Raw genomic sequence first — 27766 nt, forward strand, 5'->3', positions numbered from 1 at the left:
TACATTTCTATTATGTGTATGAATATATGTATACAGTGTATGGAATTCTTTTCTTTTGGATAGCTCTCTTACAAAGCAAGTCCTGCTGGCATTTGCTGCTGTTAGGCTCCAGCTTGAAGTGAATGAATGGATTCTGTTGTTGCTGGTAGTGTTTTATGTAACACAGCTTATTTAAATAAACTTAAGCATAATTCAGTGAAATACAGGTGAATTATTGAATTACTGAAATGTAGTGGTTCTGATAGCAGGAGAACATAAATTAAACAGGAAGTTCATAAGCTTCCATGGAAAGCCTAAACAAATTCATAATGATAGTTTCTCATCAGTTTTGTTAGTTATGGATTGTCAGAGTTTGAATGTTCTTTGTATTAGACACAGGCAGCCTTGTTGTGTTAGATCCTGTGTAGGCGTAATCAGCATCTGGCCTCTGGCCTGCAGAGCTTACATTCAACATTATAACAGCAGTTGCAGTAGTCTCAAAATACTCGATCAAAAGCCTACAAGTGGAGTAGAATTAAAATGGTCATTTAATGGATAGGTAGTTGAACAAAACAATGGTACTCTGTTTAGGTATGATCAGATACTTTTTGTGAGAGTATTAAGGCTTGGCCTCATATGTAGAGTGAATATCTACCATGAAACAGGGCTTCTCTTTTTGTGTGCATGCACTGCTAGTGATACACAAGCCAGGTCAAAGCAGAGTGGGCCTACTGTTGCCAGAGAAACTAACTGGACCTATTGCTTTTGCTGCTAAGAGTTGGGTTGCTGTTACTCCTGTCACTTGTGTTCAGTCACCGGAACTATATAGTTGTAAGCCATGACTCTAAAGTACAGCAGAATAAATAAAAAATAAATAAAAACCCACACACACTAAAATTCACTACCCAAGTGTGCATTTAAAGTCAAGTTGTGTTTTGGAAAAAAATAATCTTGGGGTAGTTTGTGGTAGAGACTTGGGCATGGTGGGTGTAAAACTATAAGAAAATTAGAACAAATGAATTTTAAAAGGTTCAGAGGAATTTATTTAAAGTTCCAGCACTGTACTACAAGAACAGATACAAATTGTATTTTATATGAATAACGGAGAAAACAGATTTTTTTATTAATTATAGAGTTAAAATTATCCTTCGAAGTGCCTTTTTATGAGTATGCATAGAAAACTTAATTGAATTGAATAAGCATAAATTCGGCTATCCTAATAGGCTGTTTTATGAATTATTTTAACTTAAAACCATCTTCTAAAGAGACATTAAATTGGTTGTTTTTAAAACACTTTGATGTTTTTTTTTCTCTGCTTGTAAAAAACATTTCTTTCTGAAAAATCACAGTGGTTTCTGTATGACTGTAATTCATTTCAAAGATGCCCTTTTTAGAACATCACTGTAACAAATTTTTTTGGCTTTTCATTCCTGATTCTGTGTTAGTGATTCTAGTTACTACCTGACCAACTGAATGAGAGTAGAAACTGTGACTATTATTACTGTTTAGATTATTCAATTTGTCATCAGGTGCTGATAATCCATTTCTCCCTCTCTCTCCCAAGAGTCACCCTCTGCTGTGACCTTCCATCACTCATACTGCTGTTTTAACAATCCTATTCAGTGCTGCAGTGGAAATTTTGCTCTGCACTGCAGTAAGACCACATGGAACTGATCAAGCACATAGTCCGTTTATTTCTGGGTTTGCTTTGAGTTAATAGGGACTGAGACAGAAGATGGACCCAACAAAAAAGCAGAAAGAGTGGATTGTTTTGCACCAAAAGAGGGGTGTGGGATGCAAATTACAATAGGAGGCAGTCAGAGAGTCAACAAGTGGCCTAAGGCAAAGCAGTCTATCAAATGAGTAGTCCAGGGACAATCAGAGGCAGAAGCTTTGCTGCTTGGGTTTCAGTTACTTCTAGGCAAAAGAATGGTCCCACCTTTAGTCTAGAGTGACTAGTTTGCACCATTGCCACAAATAATATTTTTTGCCACTGATTTTTTTTTCTCCAAACAAGCAGCTGATTGGGTTATATTTTGCTGAAATTGATAGAGTTAATTCATAGGTGTGTTTCCAACTGTAGAAGCATCTAGCTCAAGATACTACTATATGCTATTTTCATATACTGTCATATACTGAAAACTCCTTTGGCTGAAAAGGATACTGTTTCCTCCTCCATGGTTCATGAAGCATTCTGTTATCAGCAAATCCCTCACAATGATAATGGGTTTTTAGGAAATAGTGCCAGGTGCTTTAGAAGTACAGATTTAAGCGTCTCTGACTGCTGTACTCTTATCTGCCACAGTCAACTGTTGAGTTATGCTGTTGTTTGAAACTGTTATGTATTTTGAAATACTGATTGCTACTGGCCTAGACAGATGAGAGAGATTCTTGCCAAAAAACAGCCACTGTGTAGGGTTGGTCATCTGACTTTTCATTAGGGGCCTGGTGTTATTGCTGACTTGACCACTGCTGGGGAATCTGCAGCTACTCACAGCAGATTGTTGTACAAAGTAGGTATTATTTACATGTCAAGGGTGCAAACCCTATTCATATGTAAAGGATTGCTTGAAAACTGAGATTCTTTCGACCTATCGAAGAGATTAGATAGCTAGAACACCAAATTTACCAAAATTATTACCTTATTTCTTCTAAAAAGTTTCTGCAACTGACATTGCCTTGGAGGTATTTGTCCACCATATCCATTCACCAGGGGTAGCAATAGTGAATTACTTTCTCCTGCAATTCTTGCTGAATGTAGTTAGCTGCAGCTCACAGAATTTGAACTGATCACTTCTGCTGAAATAGCAGACTAAGGCAGTAGTCTGTCAGTAGAGCTTGGAGAACAAAAGTGTGAAATGTTTAAGAAAAATTAACAGGAAAGTGTGAGATTTCCAAAATCATAGTTTAACATGATTAAAAAGAATCAATAAGTAGGAATTAAATACAGCTGCAAGAATAGCCCTGTTTCATCCTGTCCTTTATGTCTTGGCAAAGATATCAGAGTGAGGGGAAAGAACAGAGGCCTGCAAATTTATGTATGAAAACTTACTGTGGAATTGTTTTGTATAGATACATTAGCAAATCTGTGGATTTGTTTTTAATTGTTCAATGGGCGTTTTTAATATGCTGTGGGTTTTTTGTTGTATTTTTTGCAAGAGAAAAATCGAGGCAGACTTGTTAAAAACTGCATTTTGTGTTAGTTAAACCAGAAATATCAATATTTAAGGGATTTCTCTAGAACTCACTTCTCTCAAGTCTGCTGTACTATGACAGACTTAAAAACAACTGTTTCAAAATCCATGCTTGGCTTATGCATTAGGACTGAAATAAAACTTTTTTACCTCATTACCAAGAAATCCTTCTGATTTTGGTTTGGGGGGAAAAAAAGAAAATAAAAAAGGAATTGCAATGCAGTATTGCATTGCAAAATGTTCCCTTATCTATTAATATGCTATTGAAGCTGTCAACATAATCCTCCAAAGAAAAATTAAATAACAACAAAATTCTGCCTAGGTGGAACTTGTATTTGTAATGAAGGTGTCATGTCTTTGTAAATAGAGAAAGTTAATTACCGTGGATGAGATGGGTTGTTTTAAGTAACAATTCCATTTGTATGTTATGTTTCTTAACTTTCTAACTTAATGCATCTACAGGTGGATGAAAGCCAGACTGGAGAACCAGGGTGGCTTGGTGGAGAATTGAAGGGGAAAACTGGATGGTTCCCTGCAAACTATGCAGAGAAAATACCTGAAAACGAAGTTCCAGCTTCTGTAAAGCCAGCAGTTGAGGCAGCTGCTGCACCTAAAGTTTCTGTGCATGAAACCACTACATCAGTAGGAACTCCTGCTTCTACAGAGTGTACGACAACTGCCAATAACTGGGCAGACTTCAGTTCAACGTATGTTTGGGTAGTGATTATCACCTTAAATGTGGTGCAGTTCTTTTTTAATCAATTTGACAGTGGTGGCAGTTAAAACAGAATATCGAGATTGTAAAATAAAAATAGGTTGTTTGAAGCAAAATACTTTTTCTGTAGTAAATAGTTAAAAGAGCAACCTTGTGGAACTTCAGCCATGCTCCCATCGTTTCTGCCTGAGCAATGCAGGACACATCCCAAATAGGAGACATTCCTAAGTGAGGATGGTGACATAGTAGAAATCCCAAGGTGTTCACCTTCCTTCTCTTAATTTAATTGACACCAATCCTCATTGAAGGTTTCCAACTTGGATTATGCAAAAATATGATAATGACAGTGTTAACATGAAAAGATGATTTATTAATTCCTTATCACAACGTTAATAAGACTGATGTAAGTAGAACATGCGCCCTTCCCTAGATGTCTTGTTAACTCAACTTAGTGCTCTGTGCAGTATTATCAATGCTATGTAAGTGGTGTTGGGTAGGTAATTGTCTTATCTTTTGATCACTTAATACATATTTATAAATAAAAATATAAATATCTTAGTGCAGTATTACAGTACATAATATGTGCTATTTCAAAATTTTAATCAAATAGGTCACGGTAGCTTTTCTATTTATTTAAACTTTTTCTGTTTTACTACAAACAGTCATTTTTCTGAGGGGGGAGGGTAAGACTAAGTCTTGAGCTTCCTGGAGATGTCTGGCACATACTGGATTTTATTGTTTTGAATAAATCATACTTTTGACAAAGGTGTTTCTAGCCTAGGTGGATAATGCATGCTTTCATGCTTTTGATAAAAATTAATATTCAGTTTCAATACAAAGTGAATCCCAGAGCATTTATACTAATAATACTGTCCTTGACATGGGGTTAGGGATGGTTGTTAACATTCTAGGTGGACGATAATCATTTACTCCAACTAATAGCACAAGCAACAGGCAAAGGAAACTTAGGTTTAAGATACGTGTTTTGTTTACACTCCTAGAGTTCAGGGGATTTTGTTCATTTAAGTGGGTATTTGGAAGCAGAGATGTGGATTATGAGATTTAATAGACATTTTAAAGGACAAGAGATAACATAAAAAGGACAAGAGGTTGCATAAAACTCTAAAAGAGTTGAAAGAAGTCAGTAGGAAAGAATTTTAAGCAAAAGAAAAAAGATAAGGATTTGAATGAGAAGCAGCAAAACAATGTATAAGGGAAGGGGATGTGAGAAGTTAGTGATATGCAGGTGTGAAAATTTCAAACCAGTTTTGAAGAGAATTATGTGGGGTGTTTTTTTCTTTTGAGTTGCCTCTTTGCACTGTATATAATACAGACTGCACTACTAGAACTTCTGTTGTGTGGGGCTCAGCTAAGAAATTAAACTAAATTGCAGGAACAGCTGGCCTTAGGTATCAAAGACAAGCAACTATTTTTAAGATAAATTTATTGTTAACCTATGTTTGATTGTACTACTTCCACCTGAGAGTTGTTATGGAATATTCAATTAAGAGAAGTTAACCTAGAATGTAGAAATTTTTTTCTGCTCAATCTTCCTGCATGAGTGTTTTTATTCAGTTGAAAACAGTAGGAATTACATTACTCTCTTCTTTTCAGATGGCCAACAAACACTAGTGAGAAACCAGAGACTGATAACTGGGATGCCTGGGCAGCTCAGCCGTCCTTGACTGTTCCCAGTGCAGGTCAGCTGCGGCAGCGATCAGCCTTCACTCCTGCCACTGTTACAGGATCATCTCCCTCTCCTGTCTTGGGTCAGGTGAGCACCTATAATTAATTAAAACCATTCTGACCCAGCACAAATATTTGGAAAGTGAAGTATGAACATTAGACATTCATTAAAACAGTCCCCTGAGATAGGTAAGCTATTTCAGCTTGGAGTGATGAACAGGTAGTGCATGTCCAGTTGTAAAAGCCATGGCAGAATTTAACACGAAGCCATTTCTGTGCTACTATTCTGTGCTGGCCTTTTTAGACTTTGGTGGTCCAGTCTTAATGTTTTGGCAGGATGCCAGTTTTGGGTCACTTCCTTTGGGCTTTCCTGAATCACATGACAATAACCTTCACTCCGAAGTGGATTATGTAGTTAAGTGGAATAGCAATGGCAAAGCTTCAGATCAGATGAATTCCATCCATCTGTTAAGGCATTTCCTTTTCCTCAACTGAACAACATACTGTTCTTGTAATCTAATATGTTCTGAAAAATGCTAAATATCTTAGTATCTTGGAGTAAAAAAAAAGTTGGAATATACAATGAATAACTTGCAGCAAAGCATCATTTTCCATAATCTTTACTTTAAGTCCTGCCAAAATAACTTAGTAAAGTTTTATTAAATGTATATCTTAATTGTAAAACTTTATTTAACTTGTTAAGCAAAACCTCTAATAATCTTGCACTGTATTGATTATGTATTAACAGATAGAAATGTAGGAGGACTGTAAACATTTCTGGTACTACTTTCTAAGCTTAACTGACTTTGTTTGCTTTATACAGTTGAGGGAGGGTCTGTGTATTTTGTTGCTATATAAGTAGCGTAAGAATATAGTTCCTTAAGCAGGTTTCTTTATGAAAGGTGGTGCACGACTGACTTCTTTCCTTTTTTTAAAATTGCATTAGGGTGAGAAAGTGGAGGGGCTTCAAGCACAGGCTTTGTATCCTTGGAGAGCGAAAAAAGACAACCACCTTAATTTCAACAAAAATGATATCATCACAGTTTTGGAGCAGCAAGATATGTGGTGGTTTGGAGAGGTTCAAGGACAAAAGGGGTGGTTTCCTAAATCGTATGTGAAGCTTATTTCAGGCCCCATTAGGAAGTCAACGAGGTATTTTATTTGCTTTTACCGCACTTTACTTCTATACTGTATTAGTTAAACAAATATGAAGAGTTGCACAATTGAATTTTTAAAATTTAGAATCTACACTGTAAAAACTTTTTTATATGACTCTCTTCTGGAGGGTTTTTGACTTCCAACCCTGGAAATTTGTGTGAGGAATAAGAAAACTGGCCTCAGTTCTCCTTGGGTCATGCATCACCAACAAAAGATCTGAAGCTTAATGAGCGGTCTTAATTTTATGTGACTTTGAGACTAAATAATTAGTGTATTGGATTTTATGAATTACAGCTATGTAAGTCATATCTTAGCTTTCCCCCAGATGATAAGGTATACTTCAAAACTTAATCACTTATTGTTACTCTTGGAGGATGAAACAATCAAAATCTGGTTCTGTGTAATGTGAAGGCAACATTAATGTTAGTAATATAAATTAGAATTATTTTAGATTATTTTTTTTTTCCTGAGGGAGAAGAGGAACTGCAGAAACTTGTGTATTTAAGGCAGTTACCTAAATGTAACTGTGACTGGCCATTGTATTTAAAAGCTTTAATTTGCATATTTACTGTCTCTTCTTTTAAAACGTAGGGAATTGCTTATGAATGCGTATGCATTTTTTTTATTTCTAAATATAATAATAACTTTTCTGAAGATATTTAATTTCTTAAATAACCATTATTTTCTTCTAAAGCATGGATTCTGGTTCCTCAGAAAGTCCTGCTAGTCTGAAAAGAGTAGCATCACCAGCAACAAAAGCAACTATGTCAGGTGAAGGTAAGCATTTAAAACCGAATGGTATTAATAGTATTTTACTATGTAATTAAATAGAATAAGTCTACTTATTGCTAGAAATAAGTTTAGAATCAGATCTTAGTATTTTTTAAGATCAGGCCTGTTAAAATTGAAGTGCAAATCAATTTGCCTCTAGAATAATTAAAAATTATTATAGTAAGGAATTATGTATGTGGTGTATATAGAAGAAATAATTTCACATGCCATTAAAATATCTTCTGTAGTTTGTACTGTTTCTTGTGTGAATATTTTGGTAACAATTCCTGATCTGGAAGGGTTTTTTGCAGAGCTCCAAATAAGCACATCTGTACCTGTACTTCATGATGTCTGGAATTATTAATAAATGTCTCCATTTCACCAAAAGCTCATTTCCAGTGTTTCATTAAAGCTCTTAATTAAAGAAATTACAGTCAGTTATAGAATGTTGTGGTTCTTATGGTCAAGGCTACCCCTTATTTTTAAAGATGGAGCCTGGGGCACAGACAGATAATTGTCAGGCCTCTGAAGGCTTTTAAAAGGCTTGCATTCCTGGCTGTTACCACCCTTCAGCTGGAGGTTAATGTCTCCACACCAGTTTGTTAACAAACTGTGTGGGCACTCTTAATCCACTTCAGTGCAGAGTCAGCTAGGTTAATTTAAATCACAGTCAGAGTAAATCAACAAATCTAAATATAGGTTACAAATGAAGATTTGTATATAATCTCTACAGCACACCTTAAGTATGTTAACTACAATTCTACATAGAATTTTAAGTGAAAGAGTCTCTGGTTACCGATGTATTTAATTTGCCACTGGCATGAGCACTACAGAAATGAAAGGAGGGAATGGTAAAGATCCATGTAACAAGGAAAGTGAGATAATCAGTCATTTCAAAATACAGCTAGTCTTGCTCACTATATATTTGAGGAAAAGCAATTGTAAAAATGCTAAGTCTGTTTTGTAAAGTATGGGATATCTCAGTTTATATGTTTGTATTAAAAAGGAACACAACTTTTTAATAAAACATTTCTAAAAAAGCTGTATTAAAGCATGGATTTAGCATCTTCTATTATATTTAATGGATTTAAGAAAAATTTCATGTGTAGCATATATTATGATATTTAGTGTGTGTGTTCATGTGTATGTGGATGCAAACAGATGCATGTGTTCTTCAGCTGTGGTTGTTAGACAAACCATGTCTTAGCTTTCATTAAGGGTAGTAACTGGGGTTTGAGATCTTTCTGAACTTCCCAGAGGTAAGCTTTTTGGTCAGATTTAGTGTTCAAGCAACTAGAACAATTGTCAGCTGCAGTGAAATTCTTGAACGTTTTTGTTAAATATACATGAAAGTCTTCTGAAATGTTGTGAACTGCTCTTAGGTCCAGAGCTGGTCCTAGAAGCAGAGGATAGAATCTTCAGAAATCTGTTTTGTGCCCATATAAAGTGTGATAATGCTCAGTTAAATAAGAATATATCAAGTTGTATAGAAAATGTTACTGAATTGTTTGAAGTTGTTCTTTGTAATGATTTATGTAAAAATTTTTCATGTAGTTCTGTGATTGAATTATGCATTGCATTTCTCAATGTCAGCCTGCTTTAGTGTTTTTGCACTTGAATACCAAGTAGTCAACTGTGTTTTAACAAAACAGAACACATTCAGGCTTTGTCTTAACATTTCCCAGCCATCTGTTGCGTAAGATGCAACAAGATGTGTGCCCTTCATGCAAAGCTTCAAGTAATGAAAGAATTCATTGAATTCATTGTATACTAGAGCCAAACAGCATATGTAAAATGAAGACTGTATCTACAGATATTTGGATACTGAGACTTTCCAACATCAAGACTGAAATTCTAGTCACCAGCACAAAACAGAAACCATTAAGAAACATGTTTTCAGAGTAGTTTCTGATATAAATTAATAATTTATGTACATTTTAATTATACTAGCAAATTGTTTTACGAAAAAAAAAATCCCCCAGAAGCAGCCTTTTGATAGATTGTATTTAGTTCTGATAGATATAATTTTATGCATTAAATATTAAAGTTTCTATGAATAGTAATTAAGAAATTTGTCTTCTATCTAGCCCATGGATAGACTACATTATATTAGTTAGGTTTTGAAAATGATAATTGAGCAGTTTATGAAGTCTTTTCCCATGTTCTGTATTTATTTCCCTCTACAGAGTATATTGCTATGTATACTTATGAGAGTTCTGAACAAGGAGACCTAACTTTTCAACAAGGTGATATGATTCTTGTGACAAAGAAGGATGGCGACTGGTGGACAGGAACACTGGGTGATAAATCAGGAGTTTTCCCATCTAATTATGTGAGGCTCAAAGATTCTGAGGTAGAGACATATTGAAATGTTATAAAATTGAGCTGGGGGAGGTATGGTTTTTTTGGTGTTGCAGTGATAGTCGCAAGTGAGTAGATCATAAGGGAAGAAGAAATATTTTGCAATTTTACTGAATGTGAGATTGCAAAGGGAAAACAATAATAACTGCATTTTGCAACATAATGTCATAAATAACTTTGTAGATCATATATTAAAATGAAACTTGCATATGTTAACAGTTAACATGGCAATTTTGTGAGACAAATCAGAATAGGACTACTTTGTTCCCCAGGTAAGTCATTAAAGACTGAGTTGTATTTACTGCCATTATTTAAAAAAAACCCAACAGAGTAATATTTCAGTCTGTTACTTTTTTTTTCTCCCCTATTCTTGTTTTCTTGCAGTCAGGAGGCACAAATTTCACAAAAAAAACTTTGCTAACTGTATTTATTTGAAAGTGCTTGACTGAATAATAGAGATTCTGTTTCATCTGATTTTTATCCTGAAATAATCTGATAGAACATGTCCGTATTCAATTTTTTTTTCTTTCTTTTTAGGCATTCTAAAGAAAGATGTTTTCTCATTTATATTCCTCATCTGTTTGAGAGGATATTTCATCTACTAGTAGAAATTAGCTTAGAGTCATAGTTAATACAATACTAATCTCCTGATGAGAAGGAGTTCTTGTTTATGACTCTGAGAATAATAGGGATTTTAAAAGTAAATCAAAAGTAAAAATTACTGCATTTTTAGAATTCTAGGTGGTAAGGCTTTTTCCACAAGTCTTGAATTCTCTGTGTATGTGACACAACTCAATGAAACACTGTGTCTGCAATATAGAGCTTGAGCAAAGTCACTCCTTAAAATTATTTGTTGGTGGAAAAGCCAAAGAATAAAACCTGCAGTGAAATATGTAGCTGTAGAAAGCCTTTATATAATAAGTTTCTAGATAGAGAAATTTCAGTAACATCCTCTGAGACAGGATTAAAAAAAATTTGCAGTTAATGATATTTAGTATTACAGTCCTTAGGAGAAATAGTAGTTTGATATTGCTTTTAGAAACATTTTAGAAACTTTCCTCATCTATGTTTTGCATCATGTAACAATTTTCTTCAATCCCTAGCACTACTAGTTTGGGAACTAATCAGTCTTATACTGGAGAAGTCCTGTCCAAGTTTTGATTAGTTGTTCACCTGTGTTGTGAGGTACACTTTTTTCTGTGTACATTAAGACTGTAGTTTCATAGAATAGAATCATAGAATCATTTAGGTTGGGAAAGATCTTTAATATCAAGTCCAACTGTTAACCTAGCACTGCCAAGTCCACCACTAAACCATGTCCCTAAGCGCCACACCTACATGTCTTCTAAATACCTCCAGGGATGGTGACTCCACCACTTTCCTGGGCAGCCTGTTCCAGTGCTTGACAACCTTTTGGTGAAGAAATTTTTCCTAATATCCAATCTAAAACTCCCTTGGTGCAACTTGAGGCCATTTCCTCTTGTCCTATCACTTGCTACTTGGGAAAAGAGACCAACACCCACATCACCACAACCTCCTTTCAGGCAGTTGTAGAGAGCAATAAGGTCTCCCCTGAGCCTCCTTTTCTCCAGACTAAACCCTCAGCTGCTCCTCAGAAGACTTGTTCTCTAGTTGCTCTTCGGATGTGCTTCAGCACTTCACTGTCTTTCTGGTAGTCAGGGGCCCAAAACTGAACACAGTATTCAAGGTGCAGCCTCACCAGTGCCAAGTACAAGGGGACAATAATTTCCCCAGTCCTGCTGGTCACACTGTTTCTGATACAAAATGATCATATGTAACCCATTCTAAGTGAGCACATGTATGGTCCTACCTACCACGCTTTTGCTGCCATTGTCTTTCATCTGATCTGTTAATAAGCCAGTTCAGGACACTAAGCAGAGCAGAAAATTTGTCTAGCAGTAGTAGTGCATACTTCTAAGATGGTACTCTGAATGAGCTCATCAAGGGTTAGAAAAATGTAAGTACCAGCATTAGTACGGGAGGAGAGTAGTAAAGGAGGCAAGATTGCCTCATCATTGGCTTAGATTAGTTTGAGCTGGTTTTAAACTGCATTCTTAGTTGGCTTTTGTGTTAAATACTTCATTTTAGAAGTAAAACATCATACATTTAGTATATGGTTTTGGATATGCCTATGCACATTCCTACCTTTCACTTGCGTCAAATCCAGTGACTGTGGAGCAGCAGATAAAGTTAAATCAGGTCGCAGACTTGAAGAGGAGTGCTTAATGGTTCAGTTAGTGGAAGCATTGTAGCTGTAGCACTGTGGAGCCTATCACAGCAGGCTATCTTGTCTTTCTGACGATTAGAGTAAATTTTGTACAGTAGTAGTGTTAGGCAGGGTGTAGGTTTACCCTGACAACAGAGCTCAGTGAGAGTGTGGACAAGAAATTCTGAACTCTCTCTCCCTGGGTCTAGCAGCTTGATTCTCTTCTGAGTTGTGCAACATCCCTTCAGTTGTGTCAACAGAGGTGTTTGTGGGTCTGTATCAGGTAATTTACCTGGTTAAGAAAAGCACTCCCTTCTGCTGTCCAGGATGTGGATTATAGTTCAGCCCTGCTGAATAATCCTTCCATACATCAAAAAGATGGTGGCTTGCCCCACAGAGGTAGAAGAACAAGTGTACAGATAATTGCCTAACCTGTGGAATATCTTGTGATCATGAAACTGTGCCCTAAGTCTCTTTATACTACCTGTAAGTTTGTATTGTAGTTGATGAGTGGGAACTTGAACTGTCAACCTCCTAAAACCTTGTGAGGCCTGTTTCATAGGTAGGTAGTAAGAGTTGCTAATTAGTTACTTAATCTCAGCTAAATTCTTGTAGTTGATGTTAAGTTTGAACTTTTGTGGAGGAACAGTTTTTGTTTTCCCTTAAGATATTCTCAACAGAGTTTAGTCTCAAAGCCTGGGAATTTATATTCAGATGTGCAGAGCCTTTAAGGGCTTATCCTGTCTGGTGAGAGACAGGTACACATATTGGCAAATCTTCTCTGTAAAGAACTTGGAAATAGGTATTTAATACTGAAAACGATTTTTATTAGAGAGGTCAGTTTGATGTTTCTGTGATCTCAACTTGTCTGGGGCTGGAACAGCTAAGTGCAGTTCATCAAAGAGTGCTCCAGCTGTCCTTTTTGCTGGTGAAAATCACATTTTCAGATAAAATCTTGATGAGAGAGGGAGAAAAAAGCACAGAGCTCATGGAGATCTTGATATCCGGGATGCTTTATTTTCATAAAGTGATTCATATGCCCTGCAGGACATGTTTCTTGTTCCAAGTGGATAATTGCCATTACACGTACAGTGTTTTGCTATTCAGCTTGTTCACAGAGCCAGTTTTTACAAAGGATTTCACAATAGTGGCTGTCTGTTAACTTTCAGATGTGCCGCTGTGCTTGGACAGCTGGCTGATTGTGGAAAATGTTACTAAAAGAGTAAATTAATTTAATGTGTTCTGTACTATTGACTTAGGCCCAAAGAAAAAGTAAGGCAGTGCTCATCTTTCAACAGCAAGCGTAGAGTTTGTAGAAATGGTTGTAAGCATCAAAATATCAATGGTTTATACATCAGAAGAAAATTTTTTGGATCTGTTCTTCTGTACCTAGTCCCAGGCTACCTATTCATCTCAAGTTGCTAAATTAAACTATTTTCTGTTCCTTAAAGTTTCAACTTATTAACAGAGTGAAAGTCTTTGTTGTTCAAATAAATGACAACACTGGTTCATGGTCCATTCTCCAAGTTTTCATTAGATTGAGGTAGATGGATACGGATTTGTAACAGGTGTTTACCCTACCTTTCTTGAGACTGGTGATAATTGCCTTGGCATAAGGTATGGAGCTCATATGGTGGACTTGGAAACACAAAAATTTAGATGCTTCTAGTTATGAAACTTTATGTAAATGTTCTGAAAATAACAGCCTGAATGTGTTTAACCTGGATTTTAGGGGTCTTACCGTACAACACAATTGGCAAGTCTATTGCTGTGTCTTATTAAATTAACAAAGCAAGTTCTGCTCTGGTGTTTCAAGAGACTTTATCACTTATCACAAAATATCCTCAAATGCAGTTAGTGTCTCAGGTGTGCAAAAGGGAAATAGAATGGGGTATGTCCTCTCCACTGTGTTTCAACAGAAAGAATAGAAAATACTTCTCCATCTTAGTGGGCCAAAAGTTGAGTCCATCTTAAATGCATTATTTATTAATACAGTTATTTATTGAAGTACTGAAGGACTCCTCTATGTATTTCTTCCTCTTGAAAAAGAATTCAGACTCAGTCTGGTCAAGGTGATTTTGAAGCCTCTCTCTTAAAATAATCTCTACATGTTTACCAGTTAACTATAAAGATACAGTGTCACAGCCTGTTTTATCTGTCCATATGCTCCTAATCTGGCAAGATGGATGTTGACTAAGTGGTATTTTGCAGGAATGTGTTCTCTGAAGGTCCAAACACTTGTTCTTTATTAAGGAAGGGGGAGGATGTTTCTTTGCCAGAAACACTTTCTAAAGCAGAATTAATTCCTGATATTACCATACCAGTGCCCATTGTCACCTTTTGTTCCGCATCTTTTAATCTTCCCTACTTGGGACTTCCAATGGACTCGCAGTCACTTTGTCTGGACCGTCTTCTCCTTGTCCCCAGACCTGAACTTAGTCTTTGTATCTGATCTCTGCATGATGCTTTCCTATTTCATTTTTTTGTTAATATATGTCACAGTGGTTATAAAAAAAGGTGGAGAACTGAAGAGAAAGGAACACAAGGAAGAAAGGAAGATTTGCTGGCCTTGTAGAAAGTAACTATAATCAGTCTTTTACCATGACAAGAAAGTAGCACTGAGACAGTGGTATCCATGTATCATTTAACTTAAAGCATCCACTTTCCACAGTCTTTTGCAACTTAAATTTTGGGAAATGTCAAGGAGAAGCGTGGTATACTAGATATATGTAAGGTGCTTTAATGCCAAATTAAAAAAAATCCCACAACTTCTCATCGCCACTCTTACCTTCCGATACAGCTTGTGCGGTAGGCAGTGCCAACTCTGCTGGGTCTTCTGTTGTTATGAGATGGGGTTGGCTTGACTAATATTTGTTGTGTTGTGAGGTGCTATAGTTCAGGCTGAAAGACCAGGCTTCTTTAGTAGCTTTTCTGAAAGATGTTCAAAATGTGGATGTCTTAGAGCAGCTGTGTGATCTTCAAGACACACTGAAGACCTCTCTAATAATCTCTTTAATAGAGACATTCAAAACCACTACACATTTTGTAAATGGCCCTGTTCTCTCAGTCATTTAACTAGTTTTTTAGTTACTCCTTATATTAGTTTCTGTCAGAACCCCCAAGTTTTCAAAGCATTGAGTTAATATGGAAGATATCGAGGATTAATCTGTTTTTTCCATAGAGGAATCGGGAATCTGTAAAAACCTTCAGGTCATTTAATGTAGGCTCCAGGTTTGTAAGGAGTATCCTAGAGAAGAAGTTAAGGGGAGGTGGAAGTATTGTGAGCCTTGCTTGAAGGCGAGAGGGTATTTACGGTTATTCAACGTTTCTGACCAACGAACAGTTTAGATTTGTTATGTTGCTGTTATCCATATCAGACCTTTTTATTGCAGAACATAAGACTGGCAATGGACTGGGAAGAAACTAAAGTAATTACTTAGGGGGAAGGTGTCCTAGACAGGGATGTTGGAAGATGACTGAGGAAGGGAGGCATGCAAGGGGCAGAGTTGAGACTACACACTGTTTTGAATACTCTTAATTGCATGTATATCAGTAGACCTGCGAGTGCATTAAAATAAAGATAGATAACTCTTCGCAAATAACGAGTGGCCTCAAGGGAAAAGATTTTTTTTTTTTTTTTCAGGAAGTGAACTTTGAGTTTGTAAATTATGAAAGCTTTTCAAGTTAAATTTCATCTTTCAGTATCACTGTTTTGCTATGTGTAACTGAACTGAACTAATTTCACTGCTTGCTGGTGTTCTTGTGGCTGTTCAAAGGCTTTTCTGGCAAATCTCTTGGCTTGAATGATGATATTCATCCCTCATCTCACCCCATCTAGGTTCAGTGGAAATAGCTACAGATAGATAGCACCTTGCTATTCAGTGTCCTATGTTCTCACTTGGGCACAAAAACAGTGGTGGGGCTTTTACCACTGCAACACACGCCACCTACAAAGTTCAGATGACTCATCTTAAAGATGCAGTGACTACACTAACTATGCTAATGTGCCATATGAGAAATCTTAGAATCATAATATGGACACTATTGAAATAATTATGTCCAGTTAGTTTTTTATGCATATTTGCAATCCAACTATTTGTAGAATTGAAAACTACTATTGCTGTTTTGACTCCATTTGACAGAATTCACGTTCTGTAGATATGCAGATTTACGATTCAAATGCTATGTAATTTGGAGTTACATTATTTGCAACCCATGAAAGGAAAAAAAGTTCAGGAAAGAAGTCTATACATTTATACAGTTAGTCATCCACTTCCATGCACTGCTTGGTATTTATTCCTATATATTAATTGCCATCTAAAATATTAAGGGTTTCTGTAAGAACAGAATCTTCCTTTGAGAGTTTTTTACTTGTTTAGTGTGTTAAAGTGAAGCATAGTAAATAATTTTCAAATACTGGAGAAATAAGTGTGAGTGATAAACTTATGTCTTACTTTCTATTTCAAGGCTCCTGGAGCTGCTGGAAAAACGGGAAGCTTAGGGAAGAAACCTGGTGAGTCATATATATTGTGACAGCACCTTATATCTGTTCTTAAGTACTTAAGTTCAATGGCAATAAAATCTTCTCCATTAAAATAAATTATGTTTGCTCTTGGTCATTTTGTAGTAATTTGCACTGATGAAAACTGCTGTCTACAATAAAATAATGCATAATCTGTCAGTCATTCTATCTAGCATGTATCAATCACTAAATAGCATGTAGCTAGAGAATAAAATCTGCTTGTTCAAAAATGAATGTAAACTTCATGATAGGTTGCTGAACAGAAGAGTTGAAGCCTACAAAAAGCCCATTTGCTAGTGCCTCTGAAAATGGAAGTACACATCCTTACCCTGTGGTTTTACAGCATTTTGCCCAGAATGCAAAATACGCAATATGGTATACATAGACTTTGTGAGCTTTTGTGCCTGCTTCTCATTTTCAAGAGCATATACCTTATATCCGTGCTACATAGCTTATTGCCTGTTAAGCCTGGTCATGTTGCAGGTTACTTTTTGGCTAGAAAGGGATCCCTGGCTCTTGGGGTGGTGGGGTCTGTCCTTTCAAACAGCCGTTATATTTCCAGAGATCATTAGAAAAGTATGTTCTTTGCCACTGGCAGGCATTTGTAAACTTTCCAGAAGACACCTCTTTTTTTTTCCCTCAGTGTATTTATTTGCTTTTGTACCGAAGACATGACTTAGCATTGAGCTCAACCGAAGTAAATATATGGGGTGCTTATATGCTGTCTCTTTCTCTGAGACTTGTTCAGTTGCACAATGAGGTGGTTCAACGATGTCATCTACCAAATCTTACCTTATTTCCACACACACAGGCATATGCATATTTTGTTTTGTGGGGAGGAGGTTTTGTTTTGTCTCCCTGAACTGATTTGCTGTGTAAGAGGAGGAGGGGGAGAATAGATTGCAGCAGCCCCAACTTCATTTGGCTTATTTTACCTTGACATATGAACAGTGGGGCTGCTCTTGTCAAATCTTACTGATCCATCCGTGAAAAGGACGGAAGTAAACTACTCCTGCCCTTTCTAACTTTGATTTGCATGATTAAAAATAGTTATGTTAATAGATACAAAGCTCGAGAGAGGCAGACAAGAATAGAGATCTGGAAAACCTCAAGAAGTTGATACCTGTTAGGAATAGTGAGAAGATGGTGATAGGGGTGGCTGTTTTTTCCATGCATGGGAGAATGGTGAGTGGCAAGACTTCAGCTTAGAGTACCAGCCTTATAATTGCTGGTCTCCTGGATTCGAACTTTCAGTGGAGACTGGGGGAATGTTGACAAAAGCTGTGTTCATAATCTTTTGGAGTTAAAGAACAGTTTGGGAACAATCCTGCCTATTTTTCAGCGAGGAGATTCATGGATGTTTTTGCTATAAATGAGCTGCAAGTGCTCAGCCGATGTTAAGTGAAATGCTAATGAATGAGGTGAAATATTCCTGTTTATTCTAGAAGCAGCAGGATGAGTGGGTGGGAGTTAGTAACAGTGTGTGTTGAAGGGCAAGGGAAAAGAAACTGCTCTGTGCGAATTTAAGCAGCAATATGAGGACAATTATATCTGTGAGAAGGCTTTTTTTTTTTTTTCTAAATGTACCTGTTTTAGTAGAGGCCACATTTTTTGGCCTGGGCTGTAATTTAATTGGCTCTCTTCTCAGTAATTCAATATTTAAATAAATAAAATTAAAAAGTCCTTCTGGAAGGAAAGTTATTTTTGTTTTTTTAACTTTTTTGCTGAGTTGTTTTCTCTAACTTTCTGCTTCTCTGTGACATGCAAGAGCTGAATGTTAAACTTGTAATTCATATCGTAACTTACTTAACACAGTCCACAGTAAAAATTCTTTATGCTGCTGGTTGGTGAAAGAGGATATCTGATACCTGGAACCTTATAAATCACCTTTCTGTAGATAAAAATGAGAAGTTTCTTATTCTGAGAGAGATGCAAGGCATAAGATTTTTACTCTTCCAGTATGATATACTGAATATTATAATTGCTGTGGTAGTGAGAGAGGTTTTTGCCTGATATAAAAAAAAAAAAAATTGATTTTGACAAACTCTCACAGTTAATTTGTTTGCTTGCGTTCATTTTGCCTCCAGAATGGCTCTAGGGTGGAGGAATGATTGTGATTCTGTGGAAAAACCTGCAAATGCAGGGAGCTTGCAGACTTTGTAGCAGTATAGCCATGTTTCCTGCCAAATAGCTTGCTTTGCTTTGCCTTTGTACAGGACAGACTCTGCTGCTGCCGGCTTTTCTCTATGTTAACCTTTCTGCTCTCCTATCATCACCTACTATATTTTACATAGAAATTCTTTCTTCTGTCTTCTGCTTTCACACTTTGTGTGCTGTCTAAGTTCCAGATCCAGGTTTAAAGCATCTTTCTAACTCTCAGCTACTGGCTTTTTCATCACTTGTTTGGTTCCACCTCTGTGTGCCTGTCTTTTCTGCCATAGTTAAATCTGCGTGGGTCATCATTTGCAGTGACCTCAGATTGCTTGTCATCTCTCTTCTTCTTCATCGTCCTTATGTTGTTCATTTGCATCTTGAATGCTTCTCTGACCATTTTTAATTTTTCTAATCATCCCTTTTTTCTAAATTTTAAGTAAACCATTTGATTGTTTTCCTGATGGTCTTCAAATCACTTTGTTGTTTCTCCCCTGCAACAAAACCTCCTTCTGTTTCAAGGGAGTTGGCTTTGTGGTTTCCTCTGCCTACAACTGCCTTTTCAGTGATTGCTCCCTTTCTCTGCCTTGCCAGCAGACTGCCCCCTCCTTTCCCGGCCTGTGGGTGATGTGTTGTTACTGAGAGCCTTTGCTGTTTCTCTTGGCCACAGGAAGTTTGGTGCTTGTTGACGGAGAGGGCCAAGTAGGACAGTGCCCAGCACTGTGTTACTTTCTTAGTATGGCTGTCCACGAGAAGGCTGAAGACCACTTCTGTGTACTTGCTGCCTTCAGTCTCAGTCCCTTTTGCTGTTGTTGCTGTGTTGACTGCTAGTCCACCTCACACTCGGTGTCGCATTGCTTTGTAGAGGGACAAACTGATGGCAGGCGTGACCTTTTTCTGCTTAGTCTTCTAGTGTCAAGCTTTAGGATAAGACTAGATTGAAAATGTATACAAACAGTAACCCTAAGTGAAAATAACTGATACAGATTTTTTTTAATCAAGATTTTCAAATAAAAGCTAAAATCTCAAGCAGTTTATTGATCTGTGATCAGATAAATGCTGAGGTTTTAAATTAAGCTGGCTGTCTTTGCCAGCAGCTGAGCCATTTCTGTGATCTTGTACTACCAGCTCTGCTGTGGGCTTGTTCTAGCATAGTCTTAGACCACAACCATAACCAGTCAAACTCAGTGACCACATCAGCTGTTTGATGCATTGTCAAATAAAAACTTTCATTGTCTTAGAATTTACTATTCCAGGAAAGGTTTTTCATAAAAACAAAAAAACAAATTCCTACCCCACTGCCCCCCAAAAACCAACCCCTAGATTATTCTGTTAAGGAGAATACTTAAGTGATGAATGACTGTTTACTGGGATCCTAAAGTGGAGTTTTCAGCAGTAACACTACTGCTTTTGTGCTGCTTTGGATGTCTGAGACCTTTTACAAATAAATGAAGGATAAAAAAAATTCCTCACAGATTCCTCTTAACTCATGACTGAAAAGGGACTACGTAAATGTAGCAGTTTAAAAGGTTTAACTTACCAAAAGCTAAAAAGATCCCAAATCTACCATCTTTTGTTTACGAAAGGTCCCGAATTATTGTAGTTTTGAGGATGTTCTCCATCACCCATGGTTTGATGACATGCTAAACCTGACTTAAAAGCTGTCATACCTACTGTAATACCTATAGCCGCTAATAAGCTCCTGTAAGTTCAGATTGATTCAGAAAATGGGTTAACCATGCCAGACTTTACGGTGACTAAGTTATCATCTGTCTTTCCACAACCACTGTAAAACTGAGTAAACTATTGTCTACTTTGGCTAATTTAATGGAGAGATAATTGTGAGCTCATGGTTACTCTGCATCACAATCATGCTGATAGCTGGTCAAATAAGGCACCAGTTTTGTACTAATGTTCATGGAAAAAAGATTTCAAAGGAAATCCTGTTTGTTACATTTTGAAAACATTAATTTTTTTGTCTAGTCTAGTGGTAAGAAATTTTTTGCAGCCCTTCATTAGTTTGCATCTCTCTTCAACTTCTTCATTATATTATCATCAACATGTATCTTCTCTTTTTAGGAAGCTTAGTCCAAACTGATGCTACAAAAATGTATTTATTGGGAAACAGTATTATGACGCTTGATTTTAAGACCCATATGGCTCTGATGGTCATTATTCTTCTTCTCTATTTCAAATATTTTTTCTATCCCACCCATAGAGCTGCTGACCTCTCTTTTATTTCTGTAGTGCTATGAACTTCTGATCAGTTTTACAATTACCATATGTTTTCATGGAACTACTTAAGTACATAACAATACTATGGGAAGAAATACAAAATGGATGTACGGTGCCAGTGATAATAGCAGAGTTAGTGATGTATAGAATGTGTTCAGGTTTTTTCAAATTAACTTTTTTTTTTTCCCCCCCACTTCAACAGAAATTGCCCAAGTTATTGCCTCTTACACAGCAACGGGTCCAGAACAGCTTACTCTTGCTCCTGGTCAGTTGATTCTTATCAGAAAGAAGAATCCAGGTGGCTGGTGGGAAGGAGAGCTCCAAGTTAGTTACTGTTTTGTTTTTTTTTTTTAAATAAAATTCCATGTTAAAAAAATCTGTAATTTTTCAATAGTTCAAAATGATGAATGCATCAATGATAAATAATTTTGAAAATGTTCTGCAATTAAGCATTTACAAATAAAATGCCTTTACAAAAATATACATACATTACAATTCCTTGAACTTGAAATAACTTTGGAGGACAGCAGGAGGAAGCCATTGTGCCTCGTTGTAAGTCAAGGATACCCATCTCACAAATCAGACCCAGCCTGCAGTCCACTCCCTTGTACATTTTCCTGGAGGCAAAAAAGCAGTTGTCAGGTGATGGGGAAAGCCAACCATGCAACAGGAGTGTATGGGACTGTTGGGTTAAGTGACATGTATGTCCCGTTCCAGCAGTGACTGTGCATATCACGTGGATTTGGATCAGCTGATACCTGTGTGCACTGTGAAAGCGGAGGAAATATTGGTGTGCACAGTTCTGAATCTCTTCCTAAGAAGCTTTCTAAATGCCTCAGTCAAAAGTTTGGCTATCCCTTTTGTTGAAAGATTGAAAATAATTTTACAGCAGTGTTTTTTGTAAGATGGCCACCACTTTTTCAAGTTGCTTAATGAATGTGACAGTGTAGAATACCAGTCCCCATCTCAGCAACAGCTCAGTTTAATGGAGAAGAGTGAAAAGAATGGTGTCTGTTGCAAGCATCAGCTAGGAGAGAGCTTTAGTGTTGTATTAGAAGATAATAATAAAATATTTTAACCAGGGCTTTTTAAGAGTAGAACTGACAGTTTGGAAACTTTGATTCTCAATGATTTTCAGTGGCGATTTCCCGCCCCCGCCCCCCCCCCCCCCCCCCCTACCACTGAATAAGCTTTTGTTTGGTTTTGGGTTTTTTAACAGGGAATATTACATGAAAGAATGTAATTGATTTATTTTTGCAACGCAGATGCTCAAACTAACAAATATTTTTTTCTGCATTACTAGCTGCCCTTTTTGGCTTTCCTGGTGGTGTTTTTTCATCTTTTGTGAAGAAATCATCTTCCAGGATTGCTTTGGTTTTCATTCTCACTAACCTTTATGTTGTTGTTAACTTGTAGCTTGAAAGAGTCTCACATTAAATGTGTTTTAAGATAGAAAATAAGCTTCACTGGGCAAGAGCTGTCACAAGTACCACTTAGTGGTTAATGTGAGGTTTTTTTTAAAATTAATTTTTGATTGTGTAAATACTCGTATGTAACTCTCGATACCGTATTATATTACGTATGGTTTTACAAGTTGTTTTTTTCTTCATTAGCAGTCCCTACCTAATCTTTTCATTCTCCTGTTCCAACCCTGTAATACTAGTTCTTGCTCCTTTGTTATGTGAGCACAAAGGTTAATGCAGCAGTATGGTGAAATGGATTGAGGAATTGATTAAATATAAAAGCAGCAACACCTCCCCGCCCCCCGCCCCCTCCAGGTAGTGAAATGATTACAAGGTTTGGCGAAGGGCACTAATATTAACTTTTCTTTATGTATTTAATTTCAAAGTGGCAGATTTTTTAGAAGTCCATGTACAATTCAGTTTCAGTCTCAAGTAAATTTTGATGATGCTTGTCTTAGAGGTCTGAGTGAAGGTAAAGCAAGGCAAATGTGTTAAGCATTACATTGCCAGGTTTAATGCAGTCTTCCAGAATATCTTAAAATGAATGTTCTAGATACACTTCAGTAAAGAAAAAGAAAGGGAAGGAAGTAGTTAAAGAACAGTATATGTGTTAGATGACTTTTCCCGCTAAAATTAATATCTGTTTTGTTTTAAAAGGCAAAATTCTACATGCCCAATATTCCAGTCTTATTCTAACAACACAGAAAGAGAATAAATAGTTATTCTTAACATAGATTTAATAGATTTAGAAGCTGAGATTTGATTCAAAGGTCTAGAATAAGCTTTCTTACAGTAAGGATTCTTCGTCGTCTTTTATTTGCAATGAACAATGCAGTTGGCAAAATAACAAGATGCAGTTTCTGTGAAATTCCTATCCTGCTTTGGTGACACAAGCTTTGTCACACTGGATCGGACCTGCAGTTCATCTGTCCCAATATCCTGTCTCTGACAGTGACTCACTGCAGCTGCCTTACAAACTGCAGAGCGCTGCTGTAGGCCAGGTGTACGGTAACCTGCTGCTCTCAGCATGCACACGTGGACCACACGCACACTGATACATGTGTGCACCACGTTTTTGTACTGATGTTCTCTGATTAGATAGGCATGAGAACACCCAGTGTTTTCCAAAATCTTAATATCTACTTACTAGGATCATGTGGAGAGTGTCTATCCAAATGTAGTTGCCAAAACTTAATTTTTGTTTGATTGGAATCTGGCTTTGGGATTTTGTATTGAATCCAAACTGTACCCATTTTTTTCTTGCCATAATGTTTTGCTGTTCTCTTAGCACTTGGTTAATGTGACATATGTTTATACTCTGTTGTTCAGGCAGGAGAGACTATTAAATAAAGTTTAGATACTGTTTCTTTAAAAGAAAAGAGGTAATTTGGATTCTTAGTCTCTATTTAAACTATCACAATCTAGGTATCTAAATACAATTCTTTGCATAATGAAAAAGCATTTAAATGCTGCCACTCATTAATGCAATAGCTAGCCTATTATTCTATAGTTATGGTTTAAACAGAATCAGAAATCTTTCAGAAGAATCAGGGTTGTAGTATTAATTATAAAGCACACAAAGTAGGAACACTGTTAAGTAAAAAACACTCAAATTAGTAGTAAATAACTACTGTTTAGATATTATAAACTACTATTTATATATTATGAAAGCTTACTTCACGTAATAGAAGTATCATAATGCTAAACTATTACCACAAAAATAGCTGACTTTTTCCTTATAAAACGCATTTTTCTTGTTCTGAAATAGTGTGACTGCAAGTAGTTAAACTATTAGCTGAATTACCTTGTCTAAGGATTTATTGATGTGCTTAATCCTCTTAAAAGAATTGGTTTTTTTACTAGGCACGAGGGAAAAAACGGCAGATAGGATGGTTCCCTGCAAATTATGTAAAACTTCTGAGCCCTGGTACCAGTAAAACTACACCAACCGAGCTACCTAAATCAACAGCATTACCTTCAGGTAAGCAATGCAGTTGCTTTAACAAAGTTGCTTTTTAATATGTGTAATTTACAGTACGACTTCTAAAAATAATTATGGACATTCAGTAGGATATTTAGTATCTGTTATACTAGTCACTTTGGTTAAACTCTTCATTTTAATTTTTTTTTCTTTTAAATGAGAAAAACATACAATTGGTCTGTATATTTATGGTGGTGGTCCCTCAAGTGTGAACTGTTAAGTGCTAAAAAGCCATCTCTGACATTACATCTTAGAGTAAAGCATTCAAATTATCAGTCCTATTTCTTTGCACTAATTGTAGTAAAGGAGTTTTTAAAGATTCAGGATGATGCATGGACTTAGCAGTTGAGGCACCTCTCATTTGGAACTTTTTATTTTTCCTAAGGTGAAATGTGAGAAAACCATTTAAATTAAGATGTAGCTTTTTCTCCTGTATGGCTACATATTTTAAGGTTTATGAAAGAATACAAGAGCGATAGACCATTATGTTTTTAAAGCTATTTGTCACAGCTCCACCACAGGCAATATCAAACAGTCCTGTCAGCCAACTGCAAGATACAAAGACAGGCAAAAGACAGAGAACAAGAAGTTCATTCTTTGTGACTGTTTCAGTCTTGAACGATTTTGGGCTTGTGACTTGGTGTAGTACTAAGTAAAGAGGATTCTTGTCTATCAAAAACATGTAGAATGGATGCATTTTCTTCTATAAGCTACCCAGAAGACTTCACGTGGTTGTCTGTCGTCTGTTTGGATTTAGCTGGTGGTGGCAGGGGACAAAAGCTTGCTGCTTCCCCAGGCCAATTTTTGACTGTCTATCAATAAAATGAAATAAATGTTTCTAAATGAAAAATGGTAGTGAGCATAATTTTCTCCTTTAAATACGTATGAAGGATTATTACGCAGTTTATGGAACTAGAATAAAATACTGAGGCATTAGTTTCATGTGTCGTTGGTATAAATAAAAATACCGTATCAGAGAAAGCAAATGTTATACATGGTGCTAATTGGCTCCTTTGGTGCTAGTCATAAATATGCAGAAAAACAGACCTCTATAAAGACTCGTGAGTTTGGGTCCTGCAGTTAAAATAGTAACTCGCCATTGAGACACATATTTTTACAAGGCAGTATGATGGGATCTTTTTAAACTTTTTTCTTAATTACTTCAGGTTTGACAGTCTGGGACTTTTCACAGATGCTAATAAAACTTTTACAGAATAAACTTTTTAGCACTTTTTTCATTGCCCACAGAACATCAAAATCTTGATGACATTCATTTTTATCAAATTCAACTTTGTTAGAGACCTTTCATTTTGGAGGATGAGAAGAAGAATCTTGTCTTTCCATTATGATAGATGGCCTCACTAACTGTGTTGTTAATGTAAGAGGTTAATGCTTGAGAAGCATCTTCATAGCAGAAGTATGTTAGTAGGGAGGCTTGCTATAGCAAAAGACGTGGAAAGCCTGAAGAAAACCATCTACAAGGGTTGAATAATGCCCAAGGTGGTGCATTATGAAGAGTCTGAGAGTGTACCATTACTGTCTGGGTTTTGCAGGTAGGGGAGCCATCAGAAACTAGTATCCTCTAAATCTCTGTTTCTTTTGTCATTTTGTTTTGATGTATATGCTCTCCATCTGCCAATGCAAACTGCATGACTTTAACAACATATTTTTTTTTAATTCTGTTGCATGGACAATTTTGCTTCATACTTTGAAGTTTTCTTAATTTCTGACTGCTTTGTATATGTTCCCTTTTAAACTTGTGTCGTGAACATGTCCTTCCTGATGTTGAGAAGTGGAAAGAACAATGTTGCTGCCTCTTGAAGCTAGTCAGGCATAAGGAAGTTCACCATACAGGAATAGCGGGAAGTGTGTTTCAGCCATTCTGCTTGTTTAAAGACATTCAACATTACAGCTCACGCTGTGAGTGTTGTATGAGAACCTGGATTTCCTCTGCTGTTGCAGTAGGACTAGTAGTAATCAATAGACAATCTTTCTAAAAAAGGAAACAAATGGCTGAAAATCAGTGGAGCTCAGAGAAGGTAGGCTATAGCTTGCTTCTGTAGTTAGCAATGGCTTTTGGAGTTTAAATGAACAACTTTCTTGCTGGGACTACTATAAGATATTCCTATATAGGACTAAGGTATATTCTAAGCTTTGTGACCAAGCGTAAATAAGATCAAGATGAGGTCACTGCTTCAGGTTCAATTTGAGGGGTCCTATCTCTTCAAGAATTGTCTTAGATTACATCCACAAGTTTAAGGTGATTCTTGGGATCCCATTGGACTATTCAGATATTCTGATGATACTACCGGACAGCACCAAATTTCATAAAATTCTTTGAAGTAGAAAATTATCTGAATGAAAAATTCTTGAAAGCCATTAACTCTAGAGTGGGTTACAAATTTGTTAATGTATCTATTGTTTTCAGGTATGATCTATCTTAAGTTTTTTATCCTTCTTAATGTTAATAATAACCTGTAAACCCCTAGTAAGAATGCTGTAAAACAGATTCACAGGTCTTTAAAGTGAAATGTGAACATCAGTGGTGTTCACACATTTGAACTTTTGTAAGCACAAAACCACCTAAAACAGAAATACATCATAATATACATTCGTTTAGAAATGCTGGTTTATTTCCAGTAATCCAGGGGCATTACGCTTTGGCTAGCTGATATGCTAGGTGTTACAAATGACAGTGAGTGGCCCTTTTAAAACATTTTCTTTCTGTTCTTTCCCCCTTTTGCAAGTAACAAAGCTAAATATTGAGACATTTGCAGAGTCCTGTTAGATGTGGAGTTTATTTGATTATGGTCTTTGTGAACAGGCACAAAGTATAACTAAAAGGAGTTGAATAATTTCTGAAATACAAATTTTAAAAAGAGGAGCTATTTGACAGATTTAAATAAGTTGCTGGCTGAGTACAAGAATGAAAATAAAAGAAAATTTTGGGATGAATATAATGGAGAGAACCTGACAGCTAGGCTAATTAGATAGAAGTCTTGTGTCTCAAGGCAAAATACCAGAAGCCCTGTGACTTGGCATAGAGAAAACTTCAGAGAAATAGAGGAAGTTATCTATTTAAAGAAACAGTCTTGCTGCTTTAGAGGATTAAGAAAACTGCTCTATTATAGTTGAACAGAAACAGCTGTATTCTGAGAACTGGTCAGATTTGATGAGTTTCACAGTAAGGAAATAGAAAATAGGCTGCTGGAAGCAGTCCTGTGGTGCCAGAAGGGCAGCCTAAATGGCCTAGGATGCTTTTTATTTTTCTCATCCTTTCCAAGATCTTTGTGTTCCTAACACCTCAGTGGTACTATAAGGAT

At 36.5% G+C, this 27766-nt stretch overlaps 1 protein-coding gene across 6 annotated transcripts in view; it reads left to right on the top strand.

The window, feature by feature from the left end:
* ITSN1 (intersectin 1) overlaps positions 1-27766 on the top strand; it is a 148398-nt gene that overhangs the window by 90534 nt on the left and 30098 nt on the right. For all 6 annotated transcript variants that reach the window (XM_074858259.1, XM_074858260.1, XM_074858263.1 and 3 more), the window contains 8 exons: positions 3636-3880; positions 5503-5662; positions 6521-6726; positions 7427-7509; positions 9690-9856; positions 16559-16604; positions 21202-21323; positions 24326-24443. In XM_074858259.1, coding sequence (XP_074714360.1) covers positions 3636-3880; positions 5503-5662; positions 6521-6726; positions 7427-7509; positions 9690-9856; positions 16559-16604; positions 21202-21323; positions 24326-24443 — 1147 coding nt within the window. The remainder of the gene's footprint in view (positions 1-3635; positions 3881-5502; positions 5663-6520; positions 6727-7426; positions 7510-9689; positions 9857-16558; positions 16605-21201; positions 21324-24325; positions 24444-27766) is intronic.

Source organism: Strix uralensis, chromosome 2, assembly GCF_047716275.1.
Source record: "Strix uralensis isolate ZFMK-TIS-50842 chromosome 2, bStrUra1, whole genome shotgun sequence".
NCBI lineage: Eukaryota > Metazoa > Chordata > Aves > Strigiformes > Strigidae > Strix > Strix uralensis.